This window comes from Epinephelus fuscoguttatus, linkage group LG20, assembly GCF_011397635.1.
Source record: "Epinephelus fuscoguttatus linkage group LG20, E.fuscoguttatus.final_Chr_v1".
Classification (NCBI taxonomy): Eukaryota; Metazoa; Chordata; class Actinopteri; order Perciformes; family Serranidae; genus Epinephelus; species Epinephelus fuscoguttatus.
Genome location: NC_064771.1, coordinates 21526070 through 21541225, shown reverse-complemented (window position 1 = coordinate 21541225; position 15156 = coordinate 21526070). Strand labels below are relative to the sequence as shown.

Here is a 15156-nt window from a genome sequence, read left to right as displayed (position 1 = left end):
CATTTGTGTTTCTTTAGCAGCTTTTCTCTCGGACTGACTAGTTTGATAAAACCTCTTGTAACATTTTAAAGGATCATGAGCTCACTGTTGCATTTTCTGAAGCATAAGGAGACAGCTGAGGGGTATCTAATTATGTAAAGCTGGCAGGGGTTCAGTATCCTGCGCAGTGGGGTGTATGCTAGCAGGGAAGGAACCTGAACTTCCAGTCTCCTTCCTTATCTCATCACCTGCAGGCCAGAACATATGGAGTGATCAATATCAGCATCTATAAGACACTGGAAGATTTTATGCTACTCTGAAAATCGTTTTAGTTTCTATAAGGGATAGACTCATTATTTGTGGACACAATACTCTCACATACTTATATACAACACATACTGTATATACATTGTACTAATTATTTTATTTCATCACATTAAAGGTGTGTGAGATTTGGCGGCATCTAGTGGCGAGGATTGCTTATTGCAACCTGCCAAAAATGCGTATGGTAGGGCCAGTGTCTGGTTTGTGTGCTCTGGGCTGCTGTAGAAACATGGCGGTGCAACATGGCGGACTGCATGGAGGAGGACCCGCTCCCTTTGTAAATATGACACGGCCTATTCTAAGGTAATGGGAACACAACAATATTTATTTTCAGGTGATTATACACCAAGAAAAACATACCTGTATTTCATTTCTGCAAACATATCACACTAAATACTGCACACTGGACCTTTAATTCCTAAATATCTTTATATTAGATGATTTTGTGCACCACATTAAAAAATAAAATAAAAACTTCATGTGTTTAAGGATTTCCAGCACCCGTGCTAACCCCGATTAAGACATTCTGCACCTACGGACTGAACTAAGACATTAAACCGCCCTGCTCGATCCAATTTCAGTTTCCCAGAACTTAACAAATAGTATGCACGCCTACGGGAGGAATATGATACACCATTATTATTAGCCATGGCTCACTGGGAATGGCTTGCTGTGGGCAGAGAGAGTAATACATTGGATTACATCAGCCACGTAGTAAAATGGATGATGAGCATGATGCCACATGCATGACTTATAATAAGAGAGATAAAAGGTGTAGTGACATGCCCAGAGTTGGGTTTAAAATGGCCATTCACTGCTACACCACAAAGGAAAATGTTAAGAATCACTGACTCTACACCCTGAGATAGAGTGTGTGAATCTACAGCACAGACCTCTTCAGTGTTCAGATTTTGTGACAAACACTTCACTCACTCTGGCCCCTGCGATTGAACACACAGCTCAGACAGACAGGATAAGATGACGCTGTTCTACATGAAAGGAGAAACCTCAGAGTGACTCTGTGGAGAGCCTGTTTTACAGAGACTGACGTTAAGTATCTCTGCACCACATCTCACTGCTGTCTCAGAGATAAACTACTGAAAGGTCTGACGGCACGCTGTTCAAGACAAGCTGGCGTTTTGAAAGCCACGACACAAATGACAGTCCTCCTTAACACTGTATTTGCCTGAAGATGCACTGATGAGATTGCACACATGAATGAGATGTCATTTTGACGTACAGTAGTAGACGTACAACCTTAAAAACCACTGATTATGCCAAGTTTGTGGATTTAAAAAAAATAATCTGGGTTCCCACTGCCTCTTAAATATCAAATTTAAGGACTTTTCAGGCCCAATTCTTTCATATTTTCGGCCCCAACACCCACAGTTTGAGACATGACTTGAGGTTAATTACTGCTACAACACTGAGAATTTTTATAATGAGAACTAGCAGGCTTTACAGACACTCAATTAAAACGAAAGAGAGGCTTGAATGTGTGAACAGTGATGGCAGACTATCTGGTCTCTTGCCAAAACTATATATATTTATATTATGCAAGTGATAGACCTTTTTTACAAATTAAAGAGCTAAGTAACTCCCAGTTTATTTTATAAGTAAATGTCTCGGTGAGCCACAAGTCCTCGTACTTACATGTTCCAGGCATAGCTAAAGGTTTGCTTGACTTTAGTTTTCTCGCTTGCTATTGTTTAACCCTCATCACTTGATGTTAATCACTCATGTGCGCACCTGACTGTCACACTTTCTCGAGGCAGGTAGCACATGACATACTGTGGAGATAAATGCAGACAGCTACACATAGCCTATTGACTGTCTTCAATCTCATGCACAATGATTTTTTTTTTGACGTGTCATATGAGCAGTCGGAGGAAGAAGTTTAACGCACTACAACCACCTCACAAGAAATTGCAGGCCTGGCTGATGCTCTCAGAGTGGGGCAATCTTTTATAAGGAGAGACTAACGTTTCAATGCCTGTTGCGTCTTCGTACAGACTCCACCCCTCTGTTGGGGTACCTAGCACACAGATCTGGTGCTAAAAGGTGGAGCTGTGAACACTGCAGTCTGTTGATTGGTCAACAGAGGACGGTCACTCTGCTCAGGGCTGAGTTGTGGCTGGTTTTGAGGCTCATGTAACCACTGTTCATACTGTGGAGAGTTTTATTAGTAAACTGTAACTATAAAATGAAAGGATGTTTTGCTGCCTCTTGCAGCAGCTGCAGTTGGAGGAAAAAAAAACTTAATTCACTGGGTCGACTGCCAGCGACTTTTAAGGTGGAACGTTCACTTGTAATGTTACTCAATGTATGATGACAACTGACATTTCCAGTAGTTTTTAATCGTCTCTCTTGGATGACACTTTCAGTAATGAGTGGATCTTCAAGCAACCGGATTATGTGAACTACATATCCCAATCCTCGTCGTAGAGCGTAGTTCCCGTGGGCTACGGCAACACTAAACCCCCGAGCTTGCCTGAGAAGGATTAAACACACAAAACTGCCATTTTTAAATATCCCATGGAGAGAGACTCTCACTGCAGCCTGTTTTATTTTGTTCTGAAAATGTCGGTGCAGCCTCGTTCTGTGGACGATAAACGAGGTGCAGACTGATAAAGGAGGGAACACAGTGAGTGCTGGACGGAGCAGTGAGTGACAACAACCCCGCCCACATGAAAGCGTATTTGTATGTCTGAAGGGTTACTTTTGGTGCCAGAGGTACCATACTGAAAGTGTTTGGTAGAAACTTGGCTTTAGTCTTAAAATGCAGTCGCCACAAGCCCATGTGCTCCAGCATACTTTGGACCAAATCTCTGACCTATCTCCAGATGTCATGTGAACAGTTTATGTTGCAAAAAATAAAAACAAGGGAAAAGGTGTTAAAACAGCATTAAAACATTTATTTTTCCAAGCATAAAAATTTATATTAAATAGAAAAAAAATACAGATAATTATGAAATTGCATTGTTTCAGTTCTATTATTTCAGTTCCATTGTTTAACACTTGTAGATGACAGTTCCGACTGTAGACATGATGCGTGTACGACCTCAGATCCTGTTTACACTGAGCAGCTTTCAGACTTGTTTTCTATTTTAATTGAGCACATTGTGAATAAAAGCAGAGCCTTTCTATTAAATTGGTTCAAGCGTGTATACATGACCTTTCTATTCAGAAAAGAAACAGTTCACCTGCTTCATCACATCGCTCTGCGTTGAATTGCTAGTGTTATGAGTTCAGCCGTCTGAGGCCAGCAGCTTCAATAAAAGCAACACAATGAGTAGTGTTTAAATATTTGTTCCCCATGGCCATACAGGATTGAGAATTAATTGGTTTTGCTCTTATTACCGACGAGCTACAGAGGCAATTTCATGTCCAGCAGTTCACCTGTAAATAAGCTACGGGTTAGCTTTAGTTTCCGTGAGCCACTCGCTGAAGCACTTCTCCATGGCCTTCCTGCTCGCCCAGCTGCCCACGTTGACGGTAGGGATGATCTTGAGGGGCTGAAGCCACTGGACAAAACGCTTCAACTCCAGGAAGCTGCTGTGTTCGCTGTACGGGACTCCTGTTGAGGGAACAGTGGCATTGCAATCATCATGTGCCAAAATACTGGTGCTCAAAACGCAAATATAGAGTCAAGCAGTGGTTCGGAATTGAATCACAGGGACTTCACACTTTCAATCGGCTCTCTCGCTTTGATATTTTTCTTTCTAATTTCTCCACTGGGAAATATCCAGCTCAGTGAACACAGAAGACATTTGACACGGGGTGAAAACTCATCATGGAGCCAGATGTCTCAAAGCATTGGGGGGGGGGTCAATCAGACAGGCAGCAGGGTGACGTCTTACATGAGGGGCCAGATGCTAAACTAAGTGATCCAAAGGCTCAGACTTTCCCTTCTGAAGAGACAAGGCAGGTTTCAGATAAGAAGACATCTCAGGACGGCTGCCTCTCATTTATCTTCCCCTCAGCCCTCCACAGGTTCGATGTGCTCCGCTGCTTTAAACAAATCTCGCTGAAACTGAGCCTTTCTCGAGTCAATCCTCCCACATGCAGAGAACAATATTAGGAGCAGTCGTAGCATATGGCTGGGAAGAGCAAGGAGGAGCTCAACACACAGCACAGAGAGAGAGAGAGAGAGAGATAGAGGGCGCAAATTAGTTTCCGCCTGACTGACACACAAACTGCTGAGGAGGAAGAAATTATGTGCAAGTGTGCGCCGCAAAAGCCTCTCGCTGGTGATTGTAGGTTACAGGCCAGATGGCTGATGCTGTTGATAGATCTGCTCAGAACACAGGCTAAAGCTGCAGAGCCAAAATCAAATCATGACCCATTTCAGAGCCGGGGTTTGAGGCTAGGCGAGTGCTGACCGTGAATGAAGATACAAGATCTAGCATTTAAATGAGTGTATTCCCTCTTGTCACCTAACTGGAGTAACCTGACACGGAGCCATCGATTGTTTATTCTCCCTCCCTCCCTACCTCCTCCTCCTCTCTTTGCCAAAAGAGGGAGCTGTGGGCTGAATACAACAATGTGATGAACATTCACGTTTTTGGCAGGAGGGAAATGCTGCTCCCGTGATTAGGTTTTCGCAGCAAGCAGCAAGATGACAATTAATTTATGACTAGAAGAGGCTTCTGCTTTTGGTCAGTTAGAGAGAGGGAGCTCCAATATGTCCAACTCTGCAGAAGTGCTTCAAATGCTGTGAAACAGTAGTAACAGTTTCAGCCCTAATTTATGCTGCAGAGGATTTTCTAATGAAAACCATCTGTGATTCATTAACATTAGCAATGTACACGGCTGGTACCGGCGGTTATTCCACAGGCTAGTTAATAACATGTCGGGCAGGAAATCCAAAGTGTGGGATCATTTTGAGAAGGTGAAGGACAAACCCAAGGTGATATGTAAACTCATCTTCATTGGTCGACTACAAACATGACGTATCATCTGAAACATGGAAGTAGCTACATGCCCATTAGCCACTTAGCGCAATCATTACTGCTTTGCCGACAGCGTCATTAACAGGCGGCTCGCTCAGTGTGTGACGTGCAGTAAAAATATGTCAGAAAAGAAAAGTGTGTACCATAGATGGAGATGTTGCCGCTGATCTGAGGCTGAATATCTTCCACCGATTCCACCTGCTGGCTAAAGGTCCAGCCTGTGGGCTTGAAGGCCACCAGCTGATCATACCGTCCCGAGAAGCGTGCCAGGTAATCCTGCAGTTTCTGGAGACAAGATGAGGGCGAGGAGGGGAAACTGGAGTGAGAATTCTATATTCATACACAAGAAAAAGCGTGCATAAAGGCAAGAGTGGAGATGCAGTATGTTGAGCATGAGCTTGGATAAATTCTAATGTGTCATAATAGAACACTGTTGCACCGTCTACGACCCCAGTGACGCGAGTTGTCACCATAACAACTTACAACAATCTAGTTGAATGACCATGACAAACGCATCAGTGTCCTTTCAGTTCATTCTGTTTCTATGCATGTACATGAAGTTCTCTTTCAAAATAACCCACGTTTGTGCAGCTTCATCATCCTCCTTTGTGTTTTGAATAGCTAACCTTAAAAACATGAAAAATACTTCTTTTTTTCTCTCAGGTGAAAACATTTAATTTAAACTTCTACAGTTTTATATAGCAATTTATTTCAAGGTGACTCTGTCCAAGTTGCAGTGGCTCTTCTTGATAAAAACTGCTCAAACAGTCACTACTCAAAAGGTCTCAGTACAAACATAAACTGCATATATTTCCCCAAAAGTCAGCCTCTCTGTGCCTCGTGAAGCTTGAATTATACCAACTCTGGGACTTATCTGTAGTTATACAGATGGCAAATGTAAACGCTTTGGTCCTTGTGGAGAGATGGCGTGCTTGGTCATCATAATTAGCATTTCCTAATTATTTCAACTGCTGTCCCAGATACTTGTGTATGAACGGACCGTAAGCAGAATAAAAAAGTTTGCACATCGTAATAAACTGTCCATAAATCACTGGACACAGTCCTTGAGAAAGAGAAACTGTTACAATGTAGAGGTCTGCAGAACTTTAAAGAAATACAGCATAACTATATTAGCTTGTTCCCCTTCATCTCATTAAGTAGTGGATCATTTAATTATTTATTTTGCTATTTGTTTTATTCTAAACATGCCCCTAAAATAGGACATTTTCTAGAGAGTCTCAATCTAATGACTTTTTTCAGGTTTATGGAAAGTGACACTGCCGCACTTACTTTGAAGGAGAGCTGCATCATGGGTAGCACATGGACCTGGGCTGCCTTACAGTCGGTGGTTATATGTTGCCTGACTTGCTCCGACTCCAGGCAGCACATGGTGTTGTATTTGTCTCTAGAGAGGCACACTTTAGAGCCCAGGACCTCTGCCAGTGCTACGAATGAAGCAGAACAAAGTCTGTGTGAGGACAGGAATGTGGGTAATGACGTCTTTTCGTTTTAAAAAAACCCATGTCCCCCCGCCCCCCCAGTAAAAATATGTACATTTTATTTCAGGATTCCAGAGAAAAAAATCTGGATAAAATCTCTCACGTTGTCGACCTTGTGAAGTGTTCAAAGGGGTAATTTGGATTTTTTGAAGTGGGGTTACATGAGGTACTTATCCACGGTCAGTGTAATACCTACAGTATGCTTCTCCTGCCTGGAAAAGCAGGCAGGAGTACCAGCTACAAAATGTACTGCTGTGGATGGAGCCGGCAGCCACAGCTTATTACAGCCAGCTGAAAGAGCCAGTCAGTTTGAGTGTACGCTATATGTAGAACGTTTTCACCTCTTTACCTTGTCAACAGATAGCCCTATGCCCCATCTGTGCTCTCTTGATATCAACCAGACTCATTTTACTTGGCAAAAAACACAGAAGCTGCTGAAAGTATGCAGACCGTGTAACACCGAGTAACATTATTGACATAGAGGCACTTAGTTGCTGGTAGGACATTGTTTTTTTACAATCAATTTTTAAAAAAAAAAAAAAAAAAAAAAAATCCGCAATATCCCTTTAAGAGCACAACTACTTGTGTGGACTAACAGGAGAAAATTACAGTTGTACAGTCGTCTGAATCAGCTGTGGCTGTTTGTTTCCGCTCTAATTTGACGCGGAGCTTGTTGACGCAAAAGGTTATTACAGAGTGAATGCGTGTTGTTCACTTTCTGAGAGGACAACATGGGTTTGTGATTATTTCGCCACACCAAAGTGGAATGGAGCATTATTCACATGTCAGCAAAGGACACCAGAGTGGCTCTTTTCTCAAAACAGACTAATCCACAATTCTCCACACTGCTCCCTTTCGATACAACACGTAATCTCACACGACCTTTCGAGGGAGGAAAGGTCAGGCAGTGATAAAAGGCTACAGAAAAATCCAATCATCTTACTGTTAGGTTCAGAAACACATGGACTCTGTGTGCGGCCGTTTTTGTTGGTGGTAATACCGTCCTTTATATTACTACTATTCCCAGAATTAAATAAATAAATTACTTTCATTTTCTGTGATATAATTAGCCATCACAAAACATTTCACTTATTATCAAATTGTCTAAAGAACAGACTGATGCTGAATATGTGCAAGCTACTGTATCAACCCCAAACCAATTTATTTATGTATTATCAGTAACTGTCATATTAGCCAAATGGGTGCCAACAGGAATGGGTTGCATAACAATTATTTATTTATTATCTATTTTGGTTTTTAGTAAACAAAAACATGGCCTAAGTTGCAGTTTTTTTTAATTGTGATTTTATTTCACTTAAAAGATTACATGCTCCTCCTTGTGTTTCTCTTTTGTATGTCGGCAGTGACATTTTGCAGGTGATGATATACAAGTAACAATATTATGTTTAATCAATTAATCAATAGTTTGTTGTTTTTATCATGACAGATCTGCCATGTCTATCTGCCAGAATTTTCACTGAACACTCACCCATAAAGACCTTCTCTTTTCCCACAGAGTAGGATCCACACACCACAAGTGTACGTGGGTTGAGCGTCACCAGTTCAAAGGCTGTGCTGGCTGCAAAACTGATGACCTCTTGCTGCCTGGGGAAGGTGTACTCAGGGCTGCAGTAGCTACAGAGACACAAGAGCTCACATGAAAATCTGTCCCTTGCTTGAGAGAATTGAGGACATGGAGTGGAAGCAAAGTGCACATGTTTTCAGCTAATACTGATCCACATTGACTGAAGAGTCTCCACCCAAAAAGGTCACACACAGCTGAGAGCGGCGCCATGAAACTACAGTCCTGGCTGGTACATTCATGTATATGAGAGGAGACAGAGAGGTACTAACGTGGTGTCCAAGTAGAGCGTCTGCACCCTGCAGCTGAGTAGCTCAGGGTAGGTCTCCATCAAGGGATCAGCTCTGAAGTCTCCGGTGTGGAGGACTGTCTGTCCATCGGGCAGGAAGAACAGCAGCATGGCAGCTCCTGGACAACTGAGAGAACAGACAGGAGCTGGATGTATGACAATTTAAGGAAGCATTCACTGTGTGAAAAACTAGGATAAGCATCTTTTTAGAAGGTATGACTGTTGAGGAAAGTCTGTCAATAACGTTGACGTAATCAGATTGAATTCAGTAATGGTGCAGACTTTCACAAACATCTGACCGAAGGAAATGCCTTGGAATTCAGAAGAAGCATTTCCCCACAAAAATGCCTATTAGTATTCCTCAGTGACACAATCTTTGCAGCTGGCTTAGTGCTGTCTGTCTGACTGAAATGAGTAACAGACGTTTGATGTTTGGCTGATAGTGACGTCAGGTTGGTGACTCACTGGTTGGCATCCAGCAGGATGACCTTGACTCCCTCCACGGTGACCTGGGTGTTCATGGGGAGGATGTGGACGTACTGCTCTGCCACCCTCAGTTTGCTCTTCACCAGGTTGCCTGTAATCTGACCAGGAGAGGCAGCCGTCAGTCGAACAAACATCTTCAGGGTTTACTTAAAACAGCCACCAATGTACCACTAAGTGAGAGGGTGTCAGACTTCAGTCTTTTATAAGTCTTTACACAGTCTTCTCATGTATGGTATGCATAACTAAGACACCCTACACGTCCCAGCAAACTTTTCTGGGCTGTGACCCACCTAGCGTCCAAGTTGAATTTCTGTGACCTACCAAATAAACAAAACCCCAGTGGAGTCCCAATGAGTCCTTGACAGTCTGTTTTTAGTTGTTATCCCCAGATGGCACTCACACTGTGATAAAGCATGACCCATTTGACAGGAGAACTTCTCCAGCTTCTTTCACCAAAACATTTGACTTTAGATACCATCTATTGAGATAATAGGATTCGTTTCAGATGTATGTTCTTGAATATCTCAGTAAGATAGATAAAAAATGTAAAATACCTCAAGTAGCATACTGTATAGAAATTATACATCCTATCTGAACCTGAAAGAGCTTCAAACACTCAATTAAAATGTATATTTATTTTGCTATATACCTGAATTCATTCAGATTATTCCTTGATTCACTCACCATCACTGGATGCAACATTTGCACAGTGACAACAAAGCGCTTATGTTACAAACAGAAAGACAAAGTGAGACCCAGACCAAAACCACAGAGGTCTTCAAATTTCAATCAACTCCAAAATGGTCTGATCCATTGTTGGGAAAATTGGTATTCATCACCGCCAACTGCAAACTAATTTTTCATTACTGAGTCAATGCAGTGCAGTGAGATAACAAACGGATCAGGCTATGAGTTCTGTGGAGAAAAGCAGGCAGGAAGCTTTTAATGAAATGCAAATAAACAGGATTTCTGAAGAAGAAAAAAATGAATTTGTAGCACCTTCAAAGCATTAATTTCTTCCTTAGCATTCAGGGACAAACAGGTCTTGGGAGGGAGGACCTGCCATTTATTTATGACACAATACCGCACACTCTTTCTTTCTCTGTATGAGTTATAAAAATGTGGGTTTGTGTGGGTTGTAGTTTCAGCGGACTCAAATTAAATCTGGGGTAAAAAACAATTCATAACTGACTCCTAGTTCAAAATACAGTGGTGTAACTAATGCATGACCCAGCCAGTAAAAACACCATATCAGGCACTTAGCCACTATTTAAAATACATAGTATAAGCATAAACTAAGGAATGTATAAGGTAAACTATGCAGGTTTCTCCTAACCCTATCTCTAATGACCCACTAGAAGTGTGTGGCAATGTATGTATCTGCAGAGACTCAGCCCTCTGCCTGTGTTTTCTTCTTATTTTGCTATGTTTGGGGCGTTCATGGGTAGAGACATGGTGAAAAGGTCAAAAAGGTACGGATATACACACTGAAATCATTTCACTAAGTTTTATATTGAAAACCACAAATAAAACTAGCAGCACTATCAACTTCTTATCTGCATAAACATTATAATAATAACATAGCTAACACCTTATGTAAACCTATAAAATGAATATCAAATGTGCAATAACAGTAAAAGATAGCCTTTCTTTGGGTTTGCCTGCTGCGCCCACTCTGTAAGTGAGGGAATAGCAAAACAAACCTGCATCTGGAAGACTAATTGTTGGGAATTTTATCATGGTTTTTTTTTGTTAAAATGGTACCCGTTTCATCCCCATTCCTGGCCACAGCGTGCAGGTGAGGGCAGGACTTTACAAAAAGGTAGTGACCAGGTGCTGGAGCACACATACTGGGGTGTCGTTCACGTTTTAAAAATCGCCACAGCTTGACTTACTTTATTGCAGTAGATTGGAAATGTGGAATTCTTGGTTAACCCTCCATAGTGGTCCGAGTGGAAATGTGTTAGGAAGTAGGCAGTGACGCCCTGGACCTCTCCGTACCGAAAGGCATCTACGGCAAACTTTGTGCCTGAGTGGGAAAAAAAAAAAAAAAAAAAAAAAAAAAATTACAATTATCTTCAGTTACAAAACACAAAATGTATGCAACAATATCAATATATCACTGACCTGGAATCTTTTTGTAGAAGGGACAACGTGGCAACTCTCCATCAGCGTTCCCTCTGTTCCATCTTCCTTGTCTCCATCCCCTACTCCTGCCTCTCCCTCCTTCTCCCTGAGCATCCACCGCATTATCTACAGTCACTGTGCCCTCCTGTGAGGTATCTGCGGATGTACCAGCCTTACTTCTTCCCTGCCTGTCTCCTCTTTGTCGCCTCTGCCCATCTCTCCTTTGTCGTCCCCGTCCTGAGTTTTCACTGCGTGTTAGCAAAGAGGTGGTGCTGACTTCACTTGGTCCACTCTCAGGTTCTTTCTCCTTGAGGGGTTTGAGGCCAAAAAACACCCCAATGTCCGTCTGCTTCAGAGAGGAGGCCTGACCTGCCTTGCCCTTCTGTGGCGGCATGCTTTGAGGTCTTTGGACAACAGAGGTTTGTGATGAAGGCACTTGAATACTGCTGTCGTTCGAGTTTTTCAAATGTGGGCTATCTGAGCTCAGAATAGTTTCTCTCAGGCGCTCTAAAACAATACTTTGTGGAGACTGAAAGCTGCTTTTACATGGACTTTCAGCACTGGTTGGTTTACAATGAGCTTCTTTTTCACCTGTGGAATCAGTTCTGTTTTCTGCAACTGCAGAGGGGGCGGGCTGATTAGCAGGAGGCGACGAGGTGAGTGAGTCCAGCTGAGTGTTTAAGTAAGCAGGCTCCTTTACCTGCACATTATTGGTATCCAAATTATCTATAAATTGAGAGAGGACCTCATCTTCACTTGACAAACCGTCACTGAACAGCTCCATCGAGTTTTCATCCTCATTTTCAAATGCATCGTTATTAAAAAGGGATTTTCTGCATTCAGTATTATTGACTTCAGTCTCTGTGGGGAACTCAGAAAGAGGAGAAAATGATATTGCATCATAGATGTCAGGGGAAGGTTCACTTTTGGGTAAAACTTCAGAGGCTTGTCTTGCACTCTCTGCCTTGACAGGAGTGGATGACAGCTCTGTTCTACTCTCCTGGGAAGCACTGATAGATTTTTGGCTTTTAGTAGAGGTTGACCAGCCTTTCTTTTTCTTAAAATCATCTGGGCCGGGTGAGCGCAGTAACAGAAGTCCATTTGTAAGTTTAGATGGTGGTGTTCCAGTGTGATTACTGTGAGGGGAGACACTACGATTGGATAAGGCAGAGAGACTGAGAGCACTATCCTGTGAAGACTCTAAAATAGAGCCATTATTTTTTATCAGTCCTGGGAGGTTGGTCTTCCCGCTGGTGTCTGCCTGCTGGGACAGACTGAGGAGGTCCATGTCACCGTTTGCTCGACCATGAGCAAGGAGGGTGTGGTTGAATTTCTTGTAATGGTTAGGAATGGTGGAGATGCACTGGAGGCCGTCTGGGCATTCTGTGCAAACAGATAAAACATGTAGAAATTAGGTTTATCAAAGCACGAAACAAAACGATAATTCAAAAGCATCTACATACAACGAGTCTGCTGTGGCACGACGGAGCTTTCTAAATAAAATAACACTGATTATGCAGCCTAGGTTTTCTTAAACCGGGCTTGAGTCTTCAAACTTTGAACAAAAACAGTGTGTTAAAATAAAAAAGTGTACAAGATATGGACATTTACCAGTCAGGGTCTGATGCCGTGATCATGTCATGTTGGCATTACTGTAATCTTCAGTTTCTGACTTATAAATAATGTTCCCCATATCTTAAGTTGTATCCATGACTCAGGTTTTCCTGCCAGTGTATCTGAGTTAGAGGTTGATAATACAGAATTGCCCAAAAGGCAAACAAATACAGATGCCTCACACCAGCCAGTCCACCTTTTATGGTTATTAAACCAACATTTAATGTATATAAAGTGCTATATTGTCAATGTGCAATATTTTTTCCCCTATTACAGCCTAGTCTGCAATTACACAACCTCCTTGAGCTGTCAGATGACGTGAATGCTTGGGAATGTATGCCAGGAACCTTTCCCATGTCTTCAGTCCATCACATAAGAGTGCAGCATGGTGAAGGATGCTATCAAGTTGCATTATGGGAAATGTAGACTCTAGGGTTTATTCCAACTTGTGAAGTTTTCATTACATGAGTTAAGTATACTCTCAATTTGTCGGTGAAGATTCTCAGTCATCCAGGTCATGGTAATCGTAAGTGCTAATATCGTAGGCAACTGGACTTGCTTGCGTTTCTTGAAGACGTTTCGCCTCTCATCCAAGAAGCTTCATCAGTTCTAAATGACTGGTACGAAGTTGCAGGCTATAAACCCTGTGTGGGTGGGAACCCTTGCAGAGTCGTAGGGGTCATGTGAGCTCTTAGTTTCAGAGTCATTTAGAACTGAAGAAGCTTCTCGGATGAGAGGCAAAACGTCTTCAAGAAACGCAAGCAAGTCCAGTTGCCTACGATATTAGCACTTACGATATACTCTGAATCACAAGTATAAAATGCAAGTCTCCTTCAAAAACAATCCAAGGGATACTGTAGGGTTTGTGAAAAATTAAAAATTAAATTAATTACTTTACATGGCAATATAGATTAAAAATATGAATGCACTGCAACTCACAAGTCTTCATCAGGGTCACTGTCTGCTTATTTGATTGAAAGTATACTTTACTCATGCAATAAGCCCTTCGCACGATGGAATAAACACTGTACACCTTGAGTATCCAAAGTGCACCTGTATGTGACTACTACTAAGACCCAGCAGCGCTTCTGTTCCTTTGTCTTTGTAGACTCTGGTGTTTTTGGAGCTCTGGCCATCCTGGGGGACTCAAAGACCAGCTCTGCCTCAGTGATTTTGATCCCCGTTTTCATCTTTTGTGAGTCCCCAACCTTTGTGGAAGGACAGTGCTGAATTGCTGTAGTGCTCCTTTAAGTATCATGGAATAATTTTGCAATATATAACATTTTAATAGGTTTTATTTTTGGTATCTACAATGCATAATAATTATAATATTAAAAATAAGTATCAGTCCATTTTTAGATATAGTGTATGAATAAGTAAAGGTGTCTGTACCTTTGCATGTGTCCCTGGGGATGTCAAGACATTCAGCAACATGCCATCTTTGACTCTGTACCATCAAAATAGAAAAGGGCATCTGACACACAGGGCAATACTCTCCAGAGGATGATCCCTCAGCAGCATTGTCTATTAGGTCCGTGTCACCAGTCGGAGATGACTTTAAGGGCTGATTATGTTCCTGAGAGCTGCTTTGTCCGTTGACAGCACTACTACAATGTCCAGTTTCAGCTGTCTTGACTTTCCTGTCAGGTGTCCTGACTGAGGCAGAAGTGTCTCTCTTGAAGGTTTTTCTGATAGTGCATCTTCTTTTAGTCACAGTTGCAGGTGCAGACGGTGCTTCCTGTCTCTTCTTTTTCTTCTGAAGAGGTTTATACTCCCAAATGTCATTTTCAGAATCGTCCTTCTGTGACATTTGGACCAAGAGAAAGCCTCACGTCCCCAACGTTATCCAACAACTTCGCCAAACCGTCGCTGTTACACAAGGATTGTTTGCTAACATCCCGCGGTGGCAGAAAACAATAAACTTTACAGTACATTAACGGCTACTCTAGCTTCCATGATGTCGCGAGGATAGTTTCCGCTACGAAAATAGTTTGTCATAATTAATATTTAGGATATAAAGCTAATAAATTCTGTGAGGTTCGCTCGGACATGTTAGGGGTTACCGCCACAATACAGTGATGAATGTGGTAAAGACAAGTAGAGAAACCGAGCAGCACATTCCACGCACATCCCAACACTGAATTCGTAATCATTCAAGCTAAAGACAATTTTAAAAAAAAAATACACAATAGTTTACTGGTAATTTATTCAGTGACAAAACAGTCTACAGTTCTAAATAAAGCCCTCGGTGACGAATTTAATTTTATCTTTTCGTTTTACTTTTGTGTCGAAAGCCGCGGTGTG

At 42.0% G+C, this 15156-nt stretch overlaps 1 protein-coding gene across 1 annotated transcript; it reads right to left on the bottom strand.

Moving 5' to 3' along the window:
• Window positions 1–3243: 3243 nt before the first annotated feature.
• On the bottom strand, window positions 3244–14991 carry dclre1a (DNA cross-link repair 1A (PSO2 homolog, S. cerevisiae)). The gene is made up of 9 exons (XM_049564243.1): window positions 14245–14991; window positions 11239–12621; window positions 11007–11140; window positions 9091–9209; window positions 8609–8752; window positions 8244–8389; window positions 6546–6700; window positions 5399–5540; window positions 3244–3880 (listed from the first exon to the last, which is right to left on the bottom strand). Exons 1-9 carry the CDS (start codon window positions 14660–14662, stop codon window positions 3714–3716), a joined length of 2808 nt encoding a protein of 935 aa, XP_049420200.1. The 5' UTR covers window positions 14663–14991; the 3' UTR covers window positions 3244–3713.
• Window positions 14992–15156: the final 165 nt, after the last annotated feature.